General features: G+C 35.9%; 1 protein-coding gene and 1 long non-coding RNA gene across 3 annotated transcripts in view; both read left to right on the top strand.

The window, feature by feature from the left end:
- LOC148944983 (Fanconi anemia group A protein homolog) overlaps positions 1-4,919 on the top strand; it is a 58,329-nt gene extending 53,410 nt beyond the window's left edge. For both annotated transcript variants that reach the window (XM_089099130.1, XM_089099129.1), the window contains exons 10-11: positions 1,532-1,662; positions 4,789-4,919. In XM_089099130.1, coding sequence (XP_088955256.1) covers positions 1,532-1,662; positions 4,789-4,829 — 172 coding nt within the window. In that variant the 3' untranslated portion in view covers positions 4,830-4,919. The remainder of the gene's footprint in view (positions 1-1,531; positions 1,663-4,788) is intronic.
- Positions 4,920-12,600: 7,681 nt separating this feature from the next.
- LOC148944981 (uncharacterized) overlaps positions 12,601-21,755 on the top strand; it is a 33,105-nt gene continuing 23,950 nt past the window's right edge. Inside the window, exon 1 of the long non-coding RNA XR_016142681.1 lies at positions 12,601-12,648. This is a non-coding gene — a long non-coding RNA (uncharacterized LOC148944981). The remainder of the gene's footprint in view (positions 12,649-21,755) is intronic.

Genomic DNA, 21,755 nt, shown 5'->3' with positions numbered 1-21,755 from the left:
TCCTCTCTATGCTTCCTTAATCCAAACTGACTACTACTACTACTAACTACTCACTGTAGCACCAAACCACCTGAGGCCAACATAGCTACGCACGCTCCTCTTCCCTCCTCTCAAAAAGGGTGGATTTTGGGATGAATAGTGTAAGAGTAAATATATTAGTTAGCAGGGTTAGGTATTTGGGAGAAACTGGTTTCTCTGCAAGATGATTTGCTACTAAAGATAATCACCAATCATTTTAATGTATTTATCTGGTATATAATAGGACCTTCGTTAAAGCTCTTCTATCACCTGGATCAAACGCTTGCTCATAATCTACAAATCCTAGGACTAAAGGGGTTCTATGACTCATCAGCTGAATCAAACGCTTCATCATAATCTATAAATCTGACGATTACAGGGGTTTAATGACTCACGCACTTCTCGATTACTGATCTAGGAGTGAAAATTTGGTCGCCACATCCTCTGCCCCTTCCTAAAACCACGATGGGCAGTTTTAACCTTTTAAATGTGCACTCTTGGATCTTTTAAATTATCTGAATCACTTAACAGTGATAAAACCTTTTTTTACTCGGTTATAAAATTTATATTTTGTATACTAATGCTTTTAACTTTGTCAACCTCAAATAATTAGGTAAGGTGTCTATATTTTTGCTTCCACATCTTAAGATCCCTGAATTTCTTAACAGCCATAAAATTACTTTATTTAATTGCTTATTTTTAAATTTACATTTTGTATCCTAACAATCTTCATTTAGCTAACCACAAAGAACTAGGTAAAGCGCCTCAATTAGTGCTATAAAGTTTATAAATTGATGCACCAGATGCTTAAGTTCTATGTATTCCTTAACCTCATAATGTGATAAGGCATAAGGGTTGGTTAAAATGTTGTTGTTTTTAGGGTTTTTTTTTTCACTTTTTTGCTTCAAAAACAAAAGTGAACCAAACATTTACCAGCAAAAAATATATTCTTCGTTGGATGAAGCGAAATCCAGCAGTCGAAGCGAAGTTTGACCCCCGTGTAAACCTAGCTCAAGATATGACAACTTTTCAGGAGAAGGATCACTTTTTTAAGAACTTGAATCCCTATCCTCAAGGCCGTATTGGGGGGGGGGTTACGGGGTTTGGACTATACCTCTCGAATTATTCGCCCGACTCGTAAAAACGCAACAAAAATGCACCTTAGAAATTTTTGAGTAGACAAAATATGTCTAGATATAGCAGAGAATATTACAAATTAAACCCTTCTTTGCGTAGAAGGAATGTGCGTAGTTTTGTTGGTCTTCAGCTCCTTGCTGCTGCAGTGAGCTGTTAGTTGTAGCAGCACAATGGATTAATCTCTTACTAGCAATAGGGGATTTGGGGTTCGATCCCTGCTGCCACAAGGCTAGGTGACAGGCTTGCTATTTGTCTCTGTAATAAAAACCCGGCAACTGACATGGACAATTGTCAGTGATCTATGTACCATCAATGACTAAAGGATGTCGACCCTTTTGACCCTTTGTGGTTTTTACTCTATTTTGAATATTTACAGGATTGTTCCTGACAGTGGAGATGCCAGAGAGAGACTGATTGATGCCTTGAAAAGTATATCCAAAATTTCTCCATCACAGTACTCAGCTTATAAAAACGCTTGTAAAAAATACGCTAGCGAATTTGCCCGAGGTATGAATTTTGAATATTGAAGTTTGGCTCATTATATTTGTGAAAGGTTTTTTTTTCAAATTTGTCTGTATATTTGAAAAGTAAAACATATGCTAGTGAATTTGCACAAATTATGGCTTATAAAACCTGAATTTTGCCTAATCATAGATAAAAAATTGAATTTTGACTTGCTAAAACTTACTATTCTTGTATTTGTTCTTGCGTTCGTAGAAACATTTTGCCGACATTTTTCTTTTAAAAAAATTGCCAGCATTTATCCTGCTATGAAAGTTACCCTATCATCATCCAACATCTAGTAACTAGTAACCTAAAAACCCTAGTAACACCTAGTAACCGAGAAAGCCAACAGCCCTGCCCTAGTAATCAGCCAACAAAAATATCTGTAAAAATACCCTTGTGAATCTGCCTCAGGTATGATTGGTTAAACTTTAAATGTCTTTTAGTAGTAACAAATCTCTACTAAGTACCTTCAGGTGCGTATATGTTGCCCGCCTCTTATACCCATATGCCCCCCTCTTATACCCTATTATGCTCGCGTATTGCCATATTAATTCTGTATTGCCCATCTGTTATTATTTCAATAAGGTACAACGCACCCATCTTTATCCTAAAATGTATGAATTTTTAGTTTTCTTACATATATAGGATGAGAACTTATTAGGTACTATCCCCCCCCCCACGAAGACCTGTACTCTATATCTTCCAGTGCCGTTTGGCCTTGAAAATCATAAGTTTCACACAAAGAGCAAGAAAGTCTGTTGTTTTGCTTGTACTTGGGGCTTGGTGGTCGGTCCAAGCCTCAAAATGAGCTACTCCCAAACCCACATCGGAACCCTCGTCTTAAAAAATTTATTTTTGAAAAAGAATTTGGTACTGCACCTCCCGACCAAGCCTTACGAAAATATGTCTTGGTATAAAACAGTTGGAAAATTCGGATGTCAGTTGGATTTTCTGGAGTCAATGATGTAACCAGTTTTAAACCACAATATTAATAAAATGAAATAATAAAAAGAAATAATAAAATGCAACAAATGAGGACCTTAGGATCACTGGTTTTTATTCTCCTTTTTTTTGGAGGGTTTTCGGCTATGTTGACATTTCTCTGCAACAAAGGTTTTGCTTCAAGATTTCTTTTTTTTTATCCAGTTTTAAGTCATAGTAATAAAAATTAGCAAAATGCCAGAAATGAGGGGATCTGGAAACGTTAGTTTTATTTTATATTTTCTACCAGATTTTTTCGCTATGTTTGTAATACTGTGCATCAAACTTTGATTGTTTAGATGTTTGTTTTTAGGTTTGTAGTGTGGCGTTTATGCCAGCTACATTCTTTCATCGGTCACAGTTGTTGTAATAATTTTCTAATTGTTAAGTTTTGTCTAAAATTTTGGTGCTTCATCTTCAAAAAAGATATGCTGTTTTGGAACGTTTTCTTGTTCAGAATCTTTTCTTATTCTGAAAATTTGTAGTTCACATTCCTTTTTTTTGAATGTTGATGTTTCACGGAAAAGAAAAGAAAAAAAATAATATCTAAACATTAGCTTATTTTATATCGTGTGTGTGTGTATGTTTGTTGGTGGGTTTTGCCCATCATGACGACTTTATTATCAAACATCCACTCATTTGCCTTGAGAATTTGATTGTGGTGGCCCTCAAGGCTCAATTTTATGTTTGGGGCTGTTTTTATATGTTTAATAACCTTATTTTTTCGTTGACAACAAAGAAACTAACAGCTTGCTAGCGTCTATGTAATCCTAGTTATTTTTGTACAAAAAGAATATTACTTGACCTTCATTGGATGTTCTTGTTGCCTTTGATGATCGCTATTCTTGAAAGGACTATGTCTGAGGCTTGTTTAAATTTAGCAGGCTTGTTTGAGGTAGTATTATGAGGGATTTATTCTAGTAGCCTTTCCTTAAATGGTTCTAAGTGGATTATTTTTCTTGCAAGTCTCACTGGGTTTGCCCTTGGTGATCTATACCCCATCTGCTTTGACAAGGGTAATCAATATCTTGATTACCCTTGTCATGTCATGTTGGTATTGTGTTGCTGATGATAATGCTATGGTAAATATATAACACACTGATAAACCGTTTTCAGTAAAGTGCAAATGGAAGTCTAGTAACGGGAAGAGTCGGATGATTTGCCCCCAACCACGCATTGAACTTCCGTCAAAAGATATTGAATCAGGAGATCGGTGCTGGCGCAACGCAGACCTTTGGTCAGCATGAGATTTTTTTTTTTTTTAGTAGTTTTTAGAAGCTTTACAGGAAGTCCAACCAATTCGTCAAGTCAAGAAAAAGTCATTTGCCCTTCTCCTTAGGTGTTCCAGTTATTTGATCCTGCATTCCTGAAATTCCCTATGTTCTTGGATGATGCTTTCAATTGAGCTATTGTTGAAATGATGGCATTTATCATACTAAGAATTTTTCAGTAGTAGGGTTCTTATGTTTGATTCTTGCGCTTTCTTCTTGATGAGAATCTGTCTTTTAAGAATGATTTTAATTGATCAGAATTTATGTATTCAGGAGTCTTAGCATTTTCAGAAAGCTCGAATAATCTTAATCTGGACTGACATTCAGGTTAGGTTGGTTCTTATTTCATCGTTTAATGGAATAACACAATAAATAAGTTATGCCTCAGTTAATTGCTTACTTACTTTTAAGAAAAAAGCTTAATTTATTTCCCTAAGATGTTCCTAAACACAGAATCAAGGCTCTGGGGCTGTTACCTTGACATCATACAAGCAGATGTGCCAATTCACAGAAATTAGGAGGCGGGGACAAAATAAATGCTCCAAAATCTTGGTTGAGAGATTTTGTCAATTTTCTTATGAAAATACCAAAAAGTCATTTTTCAAAAAAAAAAAAAAACACATAAAGAGGAATGTATTTTTCAAATTCTAGATGAGGGGCTAATGTCCCGTAGTTTTGGCATTTATATTAAAGCATTCATTTTATTTGCAGTTAATCTTTTTAATGTTTCTTTACGTTAACGGAACTCGAAAATGCTAAAACTATTCCTTTCTTCTTCTTATTAGCCAGTATTTTTCAGCAGACGAGGTTAGCACACCATGATCTATTTTTCCTTTTTCGTGTACATTTTCGTTTATTCCTTTTTATATTTCAGGGCTCTTTGAAGAACAAGACGAGGAGGATCTATTTATGTAAATTCCGACACAAATATGGGAAACGCATATTTTGAAGTTATTACTCAGTTTGATGTAAACTTTTGGGAATATTATAGATATGTTTCGTTAAGGAGAAGATACTATGTTATGATACGATACGATGCGTTATTATCGATGCGATATATATTAGAAAAGAACCAACACTAAAAAAAGGTTCTTATGTCGAGGTACTCGTAATTTTTGTATTTTTGTTTGTTTTCCTCAAACTAGCGAAATTGCTTGATTCAAGCTGTGCAGAACAGATAAACTTAAATAAAGCTTGATTTACAGAAAGTTGAGAAACGTTTAGGTTATCTTGCTGCTAGGAGGCTTGAATCAGGCTTTTAATTCAAGGCAAAATCAAGAGGAATTAAAAATCAAATGGTATTTAGTAAAATTCAAGCTTGATATGCAAAGCGCTTCAGTGAGTTCCTGAAAATCAAGCCAAAGGCTAGAGTCAAGACTCCTAGCTGTTCCTCTTTATCTTACTGTGAATCAAAGCTTAAAACAAGCTTGTAACTCAAGGTAAAACGAGGGTTCACTGAAACTCTAGATGATCTTAAGCGTAACTCAATCTTGTTTTAAGCTATATTTGCAAGGTTAAGCTAAACTTAAATTAAGCTCGTTCACAAGTCAGTAGATACTTGATTCGAGCTCGGTTTAATGATACTAGTTGGTACACTTTTGCCTTGCTGCAAGCCTGAATTTAATCAAGCTTCTAATTTGATGTAAAACCAAGGGTTCAGTCAAGTCAAAATTTTAAGGTAGTAGATTTAACTTTTCTTATAAAATCAACAAAATAAATTAAAAACAACAAATAAATGTTTTGTGGTAAATAAACATTCACATGAATAACATTACTGCTGATAAACCATATAAAATAAACGAAATTAATAAACTACAACAACAATTGAATACACAGCAAAACATAAATTTTATGATGCAAATAAACAGTAACTAATTATAAACAATAAACCACTAAATAAATAAAATATTCAATCCTCCCCTGTCTACGTAATTACTCATGGTGTGATTCAGCAGAGAAGTAAATAAAATTTTATACTTGTGAATTTCATAATAGGTTGGCGTGGAACATGACCCTGTCACTATAATGCAGCAATGGCGTCCCTTTCCCTTGAAACTTTACACTGTGCCATAAAAGTACTTACGATTCACCATTTGCGTCGTTGCTGATTCCCCCCCCCCCCCAAGAAAAGATTAAGATTTTAAAAGTTTTACTGTTTATAATTAGTGAATTTTATATGTAATTAATCAAAAAAACTTTTTGCACAAAATACGTCTTTCTAAAAAAAGTAAAGAACTTAATTAAACCAAAAATGAAAAAAAAGAATCAAATCATCTACCAAGCATACAACTACCACAAATCAGTATCAATAAATAAATGAAACTAAATTAAGTCAATCTCTAAACGAGCAGAAATTAATCTGAGTAGGGTTCTAAACTATATACTTTCCAAAACCCAGAATATAATTTGTACTTTAATGAAAAAAATTGAAATGAATTTGCTGAAAAAATGTACATTTTCAGTTTATTATACATTTGCTGATATTTATTCCTTAAAACTTTAATTAATTTTTGTTTTCTTAAAGTTACTGGTGAAAACATTTAAAAGAATTTTTTCATCAAAGTACAAATTATATTCTGGCTTTTAGAAAGTATAGGGTTTAAAACCCTACTCAGATTAATTTCTGCTCGTTTTGAGTTTGACTTATTTTAGTTTTATTTATTTATTGATAATGATTTGTGGTAGTTGTATGCTTGGTAGATCATTTGATTCTTTTTTTTTCATTTTTGGTTTAATGGAGTTCTTTACTTTATTTTTGAAAAACTCATTTTGTTTAAAAAGTTTTCTTGATTAATTTATGTTCGTTTTATATTGACATTGTCTTTTTCAGGGAGAAAGACTGAGCGTCTTCCGAAGTTAAATAACCATCCCTTCCATAAAAACCTTTAATCCTTCTGGGCATAAATTACAACCCTTGCCCGCAATCTTTGGGGTCTGTTTCAACCCCAAAAGCCTTGTAATATGATATTTAGACTGTTTTGAATAGAATGCCTACCTCAAAATTTCTATTAGATACATTTCGGAACAATATGACGGTGTGTATAGGCTTGAAAGGGTAGTTGCCCTCTGATCACTTTGACTCTTAAAAAGAGCACTAGAGCGTCTGATTACCAATCTAGTGAGCCCCCTTTGAAGTTTATTTGACCATACTTTCTACTAAACCATATATATCCCCAGGGCAAAACTTACAACCCTTGCCCTGAGGGCTGGGGTAATTTGTTATCCTCAAAGACACAATTTCCCGACCTTTCTGATAGGTTTAACAAAATGATTATATCAAAATTTTGATTGGAAGTGTTTGGAGAAACGATAGGCGTGGAGGGGGCGTGGAATCACTTTCGACTAATAAAAAAGGATCTAGTCCTCTCATTTTCCAACCTAATGAGCCCTTTTTTGAAGTTTTTACGACAAAACTTTCTATAAAAGTGTTATATGCCCCAAGGGCATAACTTACGACCCTTGTCATGAGGGGTATGGGGGAAGGGTTGTCATTCTCAAAGACATAATTTCCAGACCTCTCATCTACGTTGAACAAAATGGTCAAATCAAAATGTTAATCGGAAATGAAGGACGTTGGGGAGGGGATTCTCCTTCTGGTTGCTTTAGACTATCTAAAAGGGTAATATCCCTCACAATTTCCAATTGAAAGAGCCATTTTGACGTTTATGTTTCTACGTTTTTAGTTTTCTACGACAAGGCTATCCATAAAAACCTTATTTGACCCCAGGGTATAACTTTCAACCTTTGTCCTGAGGGCTGTGGAGGGTTTGTCATTCTCAAATAAATAATTTCTAGAACTTTCAACTACGCTGAACAAAATGGCTATCTCAAAACTTTGATTGAATGTGTTTGGGGGAATGGTGGACGTGACAGTGGTGTTAGTTGCCTTCCAGTCACTTTCGACTACTAAAAAGGGTACTATTCCTTTCAATTGCCAATCAAATGAACCCTTTTGAAGTTTCTACCACAAAACTTTGTATAAAAGCCTTATATGTCCCCAGGGCATAACTTAAAACCTTTGCCCTGAGGGCTGGGGGGGGGGTGTTATGTTCCTTAAAGACCTAATTTCCAAAACTTACAACTAGGTTGAACAAAATGGCTGTCTAAAAATTTTTATTGGATGTGCGTGGGGGAAAGGTGGGCGTGAGAGGGGGTTAGTTGCCCTCCAATCACTTTCTACTATTAAAAAGTGCACTAGCCCTTTGAATTTCCAATGGAATGCACCCTACGACAAAGCTTTCAATAAAAACCTTATATGCCCCCAGGGCATAACTTGTAACCCTTGCTCTGAGGGGCTATCATCCTCAAAGACCTAATTACCTGAAGTTTCAACTACGTTGAACGAAATGGCTATCTGGCAATGTTGATTGGAAGTGTTTGGAAAAATGTTGGGCGTGAGACGGGGGTTAGTTGCCCTCTAATCACTTTCAACTTTAAAAAGTGCACTAGCCATTTCAATTTCCAATCGAATGGATCCTTTTTGAAGTTTCTATGACAATGCTTTCTATGAAAAGCTTGTTTGCCCCCAGGGCATAACTTATAACCCTTACCCTGTGGGCTGTGGGGGGGGGGAGGTTGTCATCCTCAAAGACCTAGTTTCCAGTACTTTTAACTACGTTGAATAAAGTTGCTAGCTCAAAATTTTGATCGGATGTGTTTGGATAAATGGTGGGCGTGAGAGGGGGGGTAGTTGCACTCCAGTCATTGTCAACTATTAAAAAGTGCACTAGTCATTTCAATTTCCAATCAAATGAGCCCTTTTTGAAGTTTCCACGGCAATTCTTTCTATGAAAACCTTATTTGCCCACAGGACATAACTTATGACCATTGCTCTGAGGGCTGTGGGGGTGTCATCCTCAAACACCTAGTTTCCAGAACTTTCAACTGCGTTGAACAAAATGACTATCTAAAATTCTGATTGGACTTTCTGAGGAAAAGGTGGGCGTGAGAGGGGGGCTAGTTGCCCTTTTTGACTATTAAAAAGGGCACTAGCCATTTGAATTTACAGTCGAATGAGCCTTTTTTGAAGTTTTTACGACAATGGATTCTATAAAAACCTATAATAACCGTTTCTATAAAAATATATATTCCCAGGGCATAACTTACAACCCTTGCTCTGAGGGCTCTGGGGGGAATATCCTCCTCAATAACATACTTTCTATCTGGAGATCAACTACGCTGAACAAAATGGCAATTTCCAGAACTTTCTACTACGTTGAGCAAAATGGCTATCTAAAAATTTATTGGATGTGTTTGGGGGAAAGGTGGGAGTGGAAGGAGCGTTAACTGCATTTAAATCACTTTTGACCAATGGAAAGGGCACTAGGCCTTTGAATTTCCAATCGAATGGGCCTTTTTTGAAGTTTCTACGACACAGTTTTCTATACAAACCTTATATGCCCCCAGGGCATAACTTACAACCCTTGCCCTGAGGGGTGTGGGGGGATTGCGCTCCTAAAATACATAATATCTAGCTGGAAATCAACTACGCTGAATAAAATAGCTATCTCACGATTCTAAAAGTTTTGATTGGATGTGTTTTGGGGAATGGTGGGCGTGGAAAGGGTGTTAGCTGCCTTCTATCACTTTTAGCTATTAAAAAGGGCACTAGCCATTCCAATTTCCAATCGAAATTCCCAATCGTGAATGTTTCGTGTGTTTCCCAATCGAAATTTCCAATCGTGATAACGAACTGTAGGTAAGGAACGACCCGTGCTCAATAGTAAACGAAACTCTAAAAACAGAATTTTTATACCAATAGATACATTATGATAGATAATGATGGTTCAATACCGCTCTCAAGGGCTATAATGAAAGAAAGGTTGAGGTTGCTAGGGCACGTTGGGCGGAGGAAGGATAACAGATTGCCGAAGATTGTTCTTTTCGGCCAGCCATCTACGGCTAAACGGAAAGCAGGTCGTCCCCGTCTGGGGTGGGAGGACGTCATAAAAAAAGATGTAAAGGAAATGGAAACAGCCCCTAGAGGTCATAGAACTTTAATGAAAATCACACCATCAGATTCTGCATGTCAGAGAACCCTGCTATAGAAGTTTTAAGCTCCTATCTGCAAAAATGAAATGTGAAATTTTGTAAATTTTTTTTAGAGAAACAGCTCTTTTTGTCTTCCAAAAACCCATCAGCAACGCCTTTGTCGAGAAAATGTTTTCTATTATTAATCTTCTCAAACAGTTCGTTATAACGAACTGTAAGTAAGGAACATCCCGGCTCAATAGTAACCGAAACCTTAAAAACAGAATTTTTATACGAATAGATACATTATGATACATAATGATGGTTCAATACCGCTTTCTAGGGCTATAATGAAACAAAGGTTGAGGTGGCTAGGGCACGTTGTGCAGATGAAAGATGACAGATTGCCAAAGATTGTTCTTTTCGGCCAGCCATCTAGGAATAAACGAGAAGCAGGTCGTCCCCGTCTGGGGTGGGAGGACGTCATAAAGAAAGATTTAAAGGAAATGGGAACTTCGTGGGTGGGTGTAAAAAGGGTGGCTTTGAATAGATTGTGATGGAGGAGGAGCGTGCGTAGCTGTGTTTGCCTCAGGCGGCTTGGTGCTGCGGTGAGCTGTTAGTAGTAGTAGTAGTAGTAGATACATTAAAACAATCAGGTTTTATGCTGATTACAAATGTATAGGTTACATCAAAAGGAGGAAACACAAACTAAAAGTCATAGAAATTTAATGAAAATCCCACCGATCAGATTCAGCATGTCAGAGAACCCTGCTTTAGAAGTTTTAAGCTCCTATCTGCAAAAATGAAATGTGAAATTTTGTATTTTTTTTTACAGAAGGAAGATCATGGACGCGTGTTTATTTTGTTTCCCCCAGGGGTGATCATATGGAACTGGTGATCCTAGAATGTCATGGGAGGCCTCAATCGAACGGAAGATAAAAGTTCTAGTGCCATTTTTAAGTGACCAAAAAAAAAGAAGAGCACCTAGGTCCCCTCCCAAGCTCATTTTTTACCCCAAAGTTATCCGATCAAAATTTTGAGATACCCATTTTGTTCAGCGAGGTCGAAAAGTTCAGTAATTGGTTATTGGGAAGCATACCAAAGTTTTCAGGAGGGATGTTTTTGGTAGTTGGGAGGTTGGGTTGGGTGTTCCATAGGAGGATCTTTTCCATGTAGGAAGTTTTCATGGGGGAAGGGACATTGCTATGAAGAGGGTGCCGGATTTCCCAGCATAATTTAAAAAAAGATCAGATATTAAATAATAATAAAGACAATTTTTTTCAATTGAACCTAGGGAGCAGCATTAAAATTTAAAACAAACATAAATTAATATGTATATGATTGGGTTCTCCCTCTACTCATTACCTTGTTCTTTACCTTAAGTTTTTTTTTGTACTTTCATCAGAGCTATTTATTCTATAAATAGGGGGGATTTTTTGGTAGTTTGGAGGTGGGGTGGGGTATCATATGGGCGCATCTTTCCATGTAGGAAGTTTTCAAGGAGGAAGGGACATTGCTATAAAGGGGGTGCCGGATTTGCCAGCATTATTTAAAAATAGATCAGAAATTAAATAGTAATAAAACAATTATTTCAACTGAACGTATGGAACAACATTAAAATTTAAAACGAACATAAATTAATGCGTATATGATTGGGTTCGCCCTCTCCTCATTACCTCGTTCGTCCTTTCATCACAGCTATTTATCCAAATTAACAGCCTTTATGATTTAGAGATCATTCTTAAAGAATTGGAACAACAATTTAACTTAGCATAAAGAGCAAGGTGTTGATTAGGGACCCAGCCCCTAATATACTTAATAAAAATAAATAAATCTAGAAGTTTGTTACGTAAATTAATTTGTAAGTTAAGTTAGAGAAAAATTTCGAGAAAGCCATTTAGCAAAAAAAAGTAAAATCAATACGCAAATTTCGTTTCGATTATTCATGTACGATGAGGCAAAATAAAAGCTGCACTAACTCAAAAACATTCAGAAATTAAATTAAAAGAAAGTTTATTTAGCTGAAAGTAAGGAGCGACATTAAGACTTAAACGAACAGAGATTATCCTATATATGAAAGGGGCTGCCCCCTCCTCAACCCCTTGCTCCTTACGCAAAAGTTTGACTGTGTCTCACAGCTTTTCTTTTTAAAACAATTTATATTGTTGACAGAGAATAATTCAGTATATTAGTCAGAAGGTAATGTAAAATACCACTTTATATGTTGGCAAGTATTTTATTTTTGTTAGATCTTCTTTAATTCAGTTTTTTATTTGATTCTCTTATATACCAGAAAACAAAGGAAAATATCTTTCTTGTCAAGCAGGAGACTTGACAAATAATGAATAAAAAATTTCGACTGCAGAAGTGTATGTAACCATTCAGAATTGCTTCACTGTTCCAGATTTCAGAACATGGAGTCGAAATCTGTCAATGAAGACTGAATCCTATCAATTTTGAGTTCTTGTATTCTGAAAAGTGAAATTCATACTATCTGATAGCATTGTCTCTGAATTTCTTTTTTTTGCACTCATCCTTACAAGATCTAATTTTTTCCTTAATTTCGAACTCCACCCAAAAAATATATAGTGAAAATCACAGGTGAAAATGTACCGATGACGTATTTTCGCTTCCCTTTGTGCCCCATCTAAAGTCAGGCATCTGGCATCACTGTCCCCAATATTTCTTCATTTTAATCAAATAATTAACTCAACACACGGAGCTGGGTGGGATGGGGAAACTGTACCACTTTTAATCTTTTATGGTAGGTATTATATATTTGACTTAACCGCAATTTCTATTATTATAGAGTTAAGGACGCTTTTTATTCAGTTTGCCTAAGTCCAATGTCACTCACTCCAAACTTGCATGGATTTCTAGGACTTCAGTACATCAGTAGCCTTCAATAATCATTTTTGTTGCGAATTAATTTTACCCCCACCCCTGTATATACCTATTCAGGTTATATTTGCACATTAGGGGGGGGTTAAGCTAACCTCACTTTTATACTAGAAATAAAGTTTATCTTCATCCCCATAATGTGCAAATGTAGGTTAAAAGACCAGTATCTGGATGGGCAAAATTATGTAAATCTAAAACCCTCACGTCTTGTTACCAAAGAGGAATTGAGAAGAGTTGTGTATACCAATGAACAGTTAAGAATCTAAGATATGCATCAATATAGTTATTACTAAAATTATTCTAGATTAAACGCTTGAAATTACTAGTCTATCGACTTACTTCCAATAACCTCTTTTTGGAAATACCAATTATCCTATTTTGATGTATATAGCCTAGGCCTATCCTTTCAGTGTTTTAGGTTTTTTACATCAGAATTCCGGTAAATTCTTTTAAATATAGTTTCCCTTTGAAAGTTCATCCCTGTAAGCTTCCCTCCCCACAGTAAATTCTCCTGTTGAAAACACTCCCCCCCTGCCGAAAATTTTCCCCACAGAAAAATCACCCCTATAACTTGTTAGTATAACTTGTATCATTTGCAGCTTTCATAATTGTTTCATTGTTCAAGGGCAGGGAGTAGTTAAACAAAGACAACAATGAATTTGATCATGAATATATTGGAAAGATGGATCAACTTAGTATGTGCTTTTTGTGCATTTGAAATAGCCTAGTTGCCTCCTAACAGATGCAAATATCCAAGTGTTGGGCCCACATGGTTGACCCAACAATTTGGCTTGTTTAGACCCAGGTGGCCTAAATTTCACTTTGGCAGAAACTCTAATGCTTCCAGTACTGATGTTTGTTCAAGAGCACTTGGGGAAAATCCCCCCCCCCCCCCACATGGAAAAGACAGCTAGAATTTTACAAAATTTTATGTTTGGGGGAAGGAGGATTTCAAGAACATCTTCTCATAGCATAATTTGCTCTATAAAGTTGATTCTGATGTTTGTAGCGCTCTGTCTTAGTGCCTTAGGAATATTCAAAAAAGCTTCTAAAGTAAAATTTTGAGTTTGGGGGGAAGGGTATTTCAAAAACATCTTCCCATAACATAATTTGTCCTCTGAAATCAATTCTGATATTTGTAGTGCTCTAGCTATTAAGGCTTTAGAAATATTTGAAAAGCTTCTTAAGTAAAATTTTTGAGTTTGGGGGAGGGGGATTTCAAAAACATCTTCCCATGACTTAACTTGTCTTCTATAGTCAATTCTGATGCTTTTAGTGCTCTATCAATTAGTGCTTTAGAAATATTTAAAAACCTTCTAGAGTAGAATTTTAGGAATTTTTGAGTTTGGGGGAAAGGGGGATTCCAAAACATCTTCCCATGACATAACTTGTCCTCTAAAGTTGATTCTGATGTTTGTAGCACTCTATCAGTGCTTTAGAAATATTTAAAAAGCTTTGAGATTAGAATTTTCCAAACATCTTCCCATGACATAATGTTTCCTTTAAAGTCTATTCTGATGTTTGTAGCGCTCTTATTTCTTAGTGGTTTATAAATATTTAAAAAAGCTTTTAAAGTAGAATTTTTGAAGTATTTGAGTTTGGGGGGAAGGGGGATTTCAAAAACATCGTCCCATGACATAAATTGTCCTCTAAAGTTGATCCTGATGTTGGTAGCGCTCTATGTCTTAGTGCTTCAGAAATATTAAAAAAGGCCTCTAAAGTAGAATTTTGGAAAATTTTGAGTTAGGGGCAAAGGGGGATTTCAAAAACATCTTTCCATGACATAAATTGGCCTCTAAAGTCGATTCAGATGTTGGTAGTGCTCTATTAGTGCTTTTGTTGGGAATTCTTTGTTATTCATATTATTGACTTATGAATAACAGAAACATACCACTTCATGCCTTTTAAGATTCCTCTTTCCATATGTAATAATCATTTTTGTTGGAAATGAATTTTATCCCCCCCCCCCTGCCTACATATACCAATTCAGGGTATATATTTGCACATTAGGGGGTGAGGGAAAGTTTAAACTTACCTCTCATTTACAAAAGAAATAAAATTTACCCCCAACCCCATAATGTGCAAATATATACCCTGAATTGGTATATAGGGGTGGGGTAAAATTCATTTCCAACAAAAATGATTATATATTTGGAAAGAGCATAAAAAATGCATTGAGTGGCATGTTTACTTTATTTACAATTTAAATATGTGAATAACAAAAAATTTAACCAATATTTCTGACAAATCAGAATAGTTGCTTTCTGAACTTGATGAGGTCATATTTATTCACAATATACATTTTCACTAATATATAGCAGCAGCAGGATTTCAGACCTTTCTTGACACTAGATGTCACTTAGGTCCTCATTCAATGGTTTCTCAAAATATCACATTAGAAAGTTGAAAAAGGTAAGGAAGGGCAGAACTGTCACTATAATTTTACACTGCACTAATATTCAGGATGCACCAAACTTAAATAATAAACTAAACTATATCTTCTTATCTGCTCCTATGTCTTGTAAAAACTGCACTACAATTCAACAAATTTGCATATTATGTTTTTTTATCATTGCCTCCCAAAAGTAGTTCTAAATTGGGGCATGTTGAATTCTGTGCAAATAACTTTGCTAAATATTATCTCTGATGTTGATAGCTCTTGCCTTGCCAAGACAAAGCTTAGCTCTTGCCAAGACAAGACGTGATGTGAATTGCCTGCCTAGACAAAACCGGTTTAAAAGCGGACTATGAGTGCTGCAAGCAATAATGACAGGTATGTTTATTCACCTGTTTTGAACTTTATCCAAGTGAATTTTGAAGCAGGAATTGACGATATCATCATGAGTCATGCAGTTGATTTTTTCGAGAATTCGGCTGTTTCAACTGCAAAGATTGAACTTTATTCAGCTACAGTTCCAGATGACTGTTGTCCTAAGCGCGTTGGTAATAAAGCAATTACAAACAATATCAGAGATATGATTGATTTAATCTGGAAATGTGATTCTGAGAACATAACTATTCCTATTTATGTGATCCGACTTCCAACCAAAGTTCCTACCATACCGGCTGTAGCATATTAACGCTTAGCTACCAAGATTAATAAAATTGGCTGAACTCTAGAAGTTATTGATTCTAAGCTCACAAATTATGATATGAATTTCCCGGCATTACCTACTGTCCCCGCGAATGATATTCTAGCCACAGTTGTTATCTCGAATGTGCCTAAGGTTTTGAATAACCCAACAAAATGTAGAGAGATAATTGACAAGATCTCCAGTCATGAGGCAATTAGCAGCATACGGTCATCTAACAATAAACTTGTTGTAAGAATTGATAATGTGGCCATGAATGATTTTTGCAAGGCTGTGCCCTCAGTTTTAGCAAACTCTAAAGCCAAACTTATCGAAAAGAAATATTTTGGTCTATTAAAGGGTATAGGCACTGATTACGATATCTCTCGCCTTACTGAATACCCTGGAGTCTCTGACATAACTAGGTTTGGAACTTCCCATGCACTCAGAATTTCGTTTGTAGATGTTGCAACTAAGATCAATGCCATTAAAACTGGATTGAAAGTTGATTATGAATTTTTGCGCGTTTTTGAGTATTTTTCAGATCCCGCGTTGTATTTTTCAGTTGTCCCCTAAATGTGCTAACTGTGGTGGAGACCATGTGTCATATAGTTAGCAATGTCCCAAGTTGCATGCTATTGCTACCAAAGGTATTGCCAAATGATATCTTTGCCTATCTCTATTTGTTCTTTTAATATTAATGGGACCAAAGATAAGGACATTTGTATTGATAATCTTCTTGATACATTTGATGTAGTCCTTCTTCAAGAACATTTATTGCCGGCTGTGAGCGTAAATTTCCTTTGACGTAGCCCTGGCCACATTGTTTTTCTACAAATGCCCAAAGAACTTGTGGTAGTCCCTCTGGTGGGTTGGCTTGCGTGCTGAATCAGAAACTCTCTTCCCTTTCCCCACAGTGTTATGGATCTGATGATATTTATTTAGCCATCAGGATTGGTGATCTTGTACTAGTCAATGTTTATTTGCTGCATAATAAGAATAATCTTGCGTCATTCACCCATTTTGTTAAAGCGTGCAAAAAATTGAAAAATTTGGTATTGGGTATTGAGAAACTTGGTTATGATTGGTTACTAATGGGTGGAACTGTGACATGACAATGTCCTCCCCCCAATCCAATTCACTGCTCGAGTGCCTCCCCCTTGGTTTTCGGATTCTGACAAAATATCTTCCATTTACTTACATACATGCCAGCGGCTCCCGGTCTAACCTTGACCACTGTGTATGCTCTGCTGGTGTTACAACTTCAACTGTCCACGTTGATGAAGATGAAAGAGATTATGACCACATACCCATATCTCTGTGTGTGTCAGTCACATCTAAACTAATAATAAATGCTCCCCAATCCATAGAAAAAAAGTGGTTTCAACATCGAAATTGGAATTGTTGTGATTGGCCTCTATATGTGGCCATGCTTGCAAGCCTGCTGAGTACCATTAATGTGCCTTATAACCTCCTTTGTTGCGGAGTTACCTCACCCAGTGCTCGTTTGCAATTGAATATGTATTATCATCAAATCATTTTATGTTTGAAAAAAACCAAACAAGTAGCTGTCCCAATTGAATGTATTAGGTCCAACACGAAAAAGTTTGTTAGGAATTATGACCCTCTTTTGAAAAAAGTGAAAAATCAGGCCAAGCTATGGTTACGTATTTGGATTGCTTGTGGGAGTCCCTCTCATGGTACTGTTTTTGATATTAAATGTAAAACAAAAACAGCTTATAAAAGACAACTGAGGTCCGTCTGTGAAACTGGAGTTAATTTTCCAAATAGTTCAAAAGAGTGGAAGTTTGTGATGAATTCTTCTAAGTTTACTGATTATAAGAGTGATAATATTCTGCAATCAGCTTGGATCCAACATTATTCTAATATTTTTGCCCGTGTTAGTTTTGTTGTACATAGCCAATATTTCCAACTCCTTGCCAAGTGCCTTCCCGAAAAAATGCAACAAAAGCACGTCCCTCCTGTGTCAACTGATATAATTACTGATTTGATCAGGCGGCTGAAGTCTCAGTCTATTGATATTGATGGTATAAGTGTTTTTCATTTACGGAAAGATTCTCGGGAGCTAGTAAAACATTTGCAGCTACTTTTTCAAATGTGTCTTTGTTGTTCTTTAGTGCCTGATAGTTTCCTATGTGGTACTGTTACCTCAATTGTAAAGAGAGGAAAAGACATAAATAAATGTGATTCTTATATTAGCAAACTTTTTGAATATGTGCTTCTTCCTTATATTATTGATTTTGTGAATTATGATGCTAATCAGTTTGGATTTAGAAAGGGGATTTCTTGTCAACATGCACATTGGGTGCTTGCTCTCCTTTTTAAGGATGCACAAACAAAAGGTCAATCATTACAAATATGTGCTTTAGACATATCTAAAGCTTTTGACAGTGTTGTGCACCCTCAGGCTTTTTATTCTTTACATCAGCTTGGTATAAACCCATCAATTATTTCTCTGTTACGTTTTTGGTATTCGAATTCATATGTGAGATTGAAATCGAATGGATGTGCTTTTGGAAATATTCCTGTTAAATGCAGGGTTAGGCAAGGAGGAGTTCTTTTGCCTCATATTTTTAATTCTTGTATTTTGAGTGTGATTAATAAGATTCCCTCCAGTTGTTTTTTTTGGTTTTTTGGAAGTGTCTTATTTAGCATATGCTGATGACCTCCTCCTGATTAGTCGTTCCAAAAGGAGGCTTGACGGAATGTTAGCATGGTTGGATCTATGCTTAGTGAAATAGGCCTATCATTAAATACTTTGAAATGTGAATATTTACTCTTTAACGCTGTTAATCCCCCTGCTACTCCCCTTGCTTGCAACACCTTCATGGTACCTAGTGTCCCTGTTATCAAATGGCTTGGTATTTCCATATGTGAATCCGTAGGAAGCATCTGGCGTAAATTTATTTGTGATTCGAAGGATAAGCTTAAAGCTGGTTATGCAAAAGTAGTTGCAAACCGTGGACGTTTAATAGGCATGGTCTTGCTAAACTCTACTGTAGTTTCTGTGACCATGCAATTTTATCTGCTTCTGGGCAGTATCCGCTTTTTACTAAGCATGATCTGAAACAAATGAAGGTTAATTATTTTAGATACTGTAAGTTCCTATTGTATTTGCTGCTTGCTGTGTGCAATAGGCGCCTTGTTGGTCATTATGGTGCAACAGCAATTCTGTCCTCGCTTGAAGCAGTGCAAGCAAAGATCAGTCAGGATGCTAGTTTTTGGTTGGGCCCACATCAATCTTATCTGTTTTTTTTATTAGTGATTTTATTTGTGGTTAGATTGTCGTTGTTCTTTTTCTTTTTTTTTGTGTGTGTTTGTATTACTCCACTATTTTACATTTTTTTTGAAGTGGGGTAAAAATAAAATAATAATAATAATAATAATAATTATAACAATCTAGTAGAACATGTGTAATTGTCTCTTCATTGTTGCAATGTTCATCTTCAAAGAATCTTGCACTATAGGATTGAACCCCTGCATGTTGAGATCTTAAAAGAAAGATGATAACTCCTTCTTTTCTTGTTAGTTTCTCACATATTTTTAGTCCGCGGCTTCTTGTGGTTTTGCAAGTGACAAAGTAATTACCTGACAAGGTTCTGTTTTCTTCAAAAGATAACTTATCTCCTTATCACTTTTTCAATCATCTTAACTTCCTTAGGGGAGTCACACTCGCTAAAGGGCCCTGTCATTTTGGTGGCCTGCTTTGCAGCTTTGTCTGCTCTTTCATTACCATCAATCCCAACATGAGCTGGCACCCATTGTAGAATAACTTTACGGTTTTTACATACGGATTTAAATGCAGAATAAGAGGCAGTTACTTCCCCAATTGATATTCTTTCTCTATTCTATGCAGGCTTTAGAATCTGAAAATATAGCAATATTAGAATAGCTCTGCTGAATGGTTCCTATATATTCAAAAGCCTTTTTATAGCAATAATTTCTGCTTGGAATACTGACTGTTGGCTATGTAAAGGCACCTGGTTTTACTATTCTTGATTTTACTGGGTGTGTTTTGTCAGCAGTCCACAGTTTCTTGATATATTTCAATACTGCTATACCTCTTCTTGTTTCCAAGTCCTTGAGGTCACTCTCTGATAACAGGAATGGTAATCGGTGTTTCATGAGGCTTGACGGAATGTTAGCATGGTTGGATCTATGCTTAGTGAAATAGGCCTATCATTAAATACTTTGAAATGTGAATATTTACTCTTTAACGCTGTTAATCCCCCTGCTACTCCCCTTGCTTGCAACACCTTCATGGTACCTAGTGTCCCTGTTATCAAATGGCTTGGTATTTCTATATGTGAATCCGTTGGAAGCATCCGGCGTAAATTTATTTGTGATTCGAAGGATAAGCTTAAAGCTGGTTATGCGAAAATAGTTGCAAACTGTGGACGTTTTAATAGGCATGGTCTTGCTAAACTCTACGGTAGTTTCTGTGACCATGCGATTTTATCTGCTTCTGGGCAGTATCCGCTTTTTACTAAGCATGATCTGAAACAAATGAAGGTTAATTATTTTAGATACTGTAAGTTCCTATTGTATTTGCTGCTTGCTGTGTGCAATAGGCGCCTTGTTGGTCATTATGGTGCAACAGCAATTCTGTCCTCGCTTGAAGCAGTGCAAGCAAAGATCAGTCAGGATGCTAGTTTTTGGTTGGGCCCACATCAATCTTATCTGTTTTTTTTATTAGTGATTTTATTTGTGGTTAGATTGTCGTTGTTCTTTTTCTTTTTTTTTGTGTGTGTTTGTATTACTCCACTATTTTACATTTTTTGTGCAGTGGGGTAAAAATAAAATAATAATAATAATAATTATCACAATCTAGTAGAACATGTGTAATTTTCTCTTCATTGTTGCAATGTTCATCTTCAAAGAATCTTGCACTATAGGATTGAACCCCTGCATGTTGAGATCTTAAAAGAAAGATGATAAGTCCTTCTTTTCTTGTTAGTTTCTCACATATTTTTAGTCCGCGGCTTCTTGTGGTTTTGCAAGTGACAAAGTAATTACCTGACAAGGTTCTATTTCTTCAAAAGATAACTTATCTCCTTATCACTTTTTCAATCATCTTAACTTCCTTAGGGGAGTCACACTCGCTAAAGGGCCCTGTCATTTTGGTGGCCTGCTTTGCAGCTTTGTCTGCTCTTTCATTACCATCAATCCCAACATGAGCTGGCACCCATTGTAGAATAACTTTACGGTTTTTACATACGGATTTAAATGCAGAATAAGAGGCAGTTACTTCCCCAATTGATATTCTTTCTCTATTCTATGCAGGCTTTAGAATCTGAAAATATAGCAATATTAGAATAGCTCTGCTGAATGGTTCCTATATATTGAAAAGCCTTTTTATAGCAATAATTTCTGCTTGGAATACTGACTGTTGGCTATGTAAAGGCACCTGGTTTTACTATTCTTGATTTTACTGGGTGTGTTTTGTCAGCAGTCCACAGTTTCTTGATATATTTCAATACTGCTATACCTCTTCTTGTTTCCAAGTCCTTGAGGTCACTCTCTGATAACAGGAATGGTATTGGTGTTGTATCCAGAGGAAATCCTCAGAGCTGAATTCTGTATTGTATCCAGTCTTTTAAGGGTTGATTGTGAAGCTGATTGGTATATTGCTGCAGCATATTCAAGCTTTGGTGTAATGTATTTTTGAAAATCTATCTGGATTTGGCTCTACTGCCCTAATTGAGCCTTGTTAGTGATTTCATAACATTTAGTCTTCTGATACATGCTGCTTTAGAGTAATCTATGTGGGGATTCCAATTTAGATTCCTATCAATAATGCAGTCTAGAAACTTCATTTGATTAGCATATTCGATTTTCCTGCCACCTAAAGTCAATGTTGGAGCAATGATACAAAGTT

The sequence above is a fragment of the Artemia sp. Qi Xiang Cuo genome, chromosome 13 (genome assembly GCF_049724085.1).
Source record: "Artemia sp. Qi Xiang Cuo chromosome 13, ASM4972408v1, whole genome shotgun sequence".
NCBI classification, from domain to species: domain Eukaryota; kingdom Metazoa; phylum Arthropoda; class Branchiopoda; order Anostraca; family Artemiidae; genus Artemia; species Artemia sp. Qi Xiang Cuo.
The sequence above is the reverse complement of the archived record's forward strand: the minus strand, read 5'-3'. Positions and strand labels throughout refer to the sequence as shown.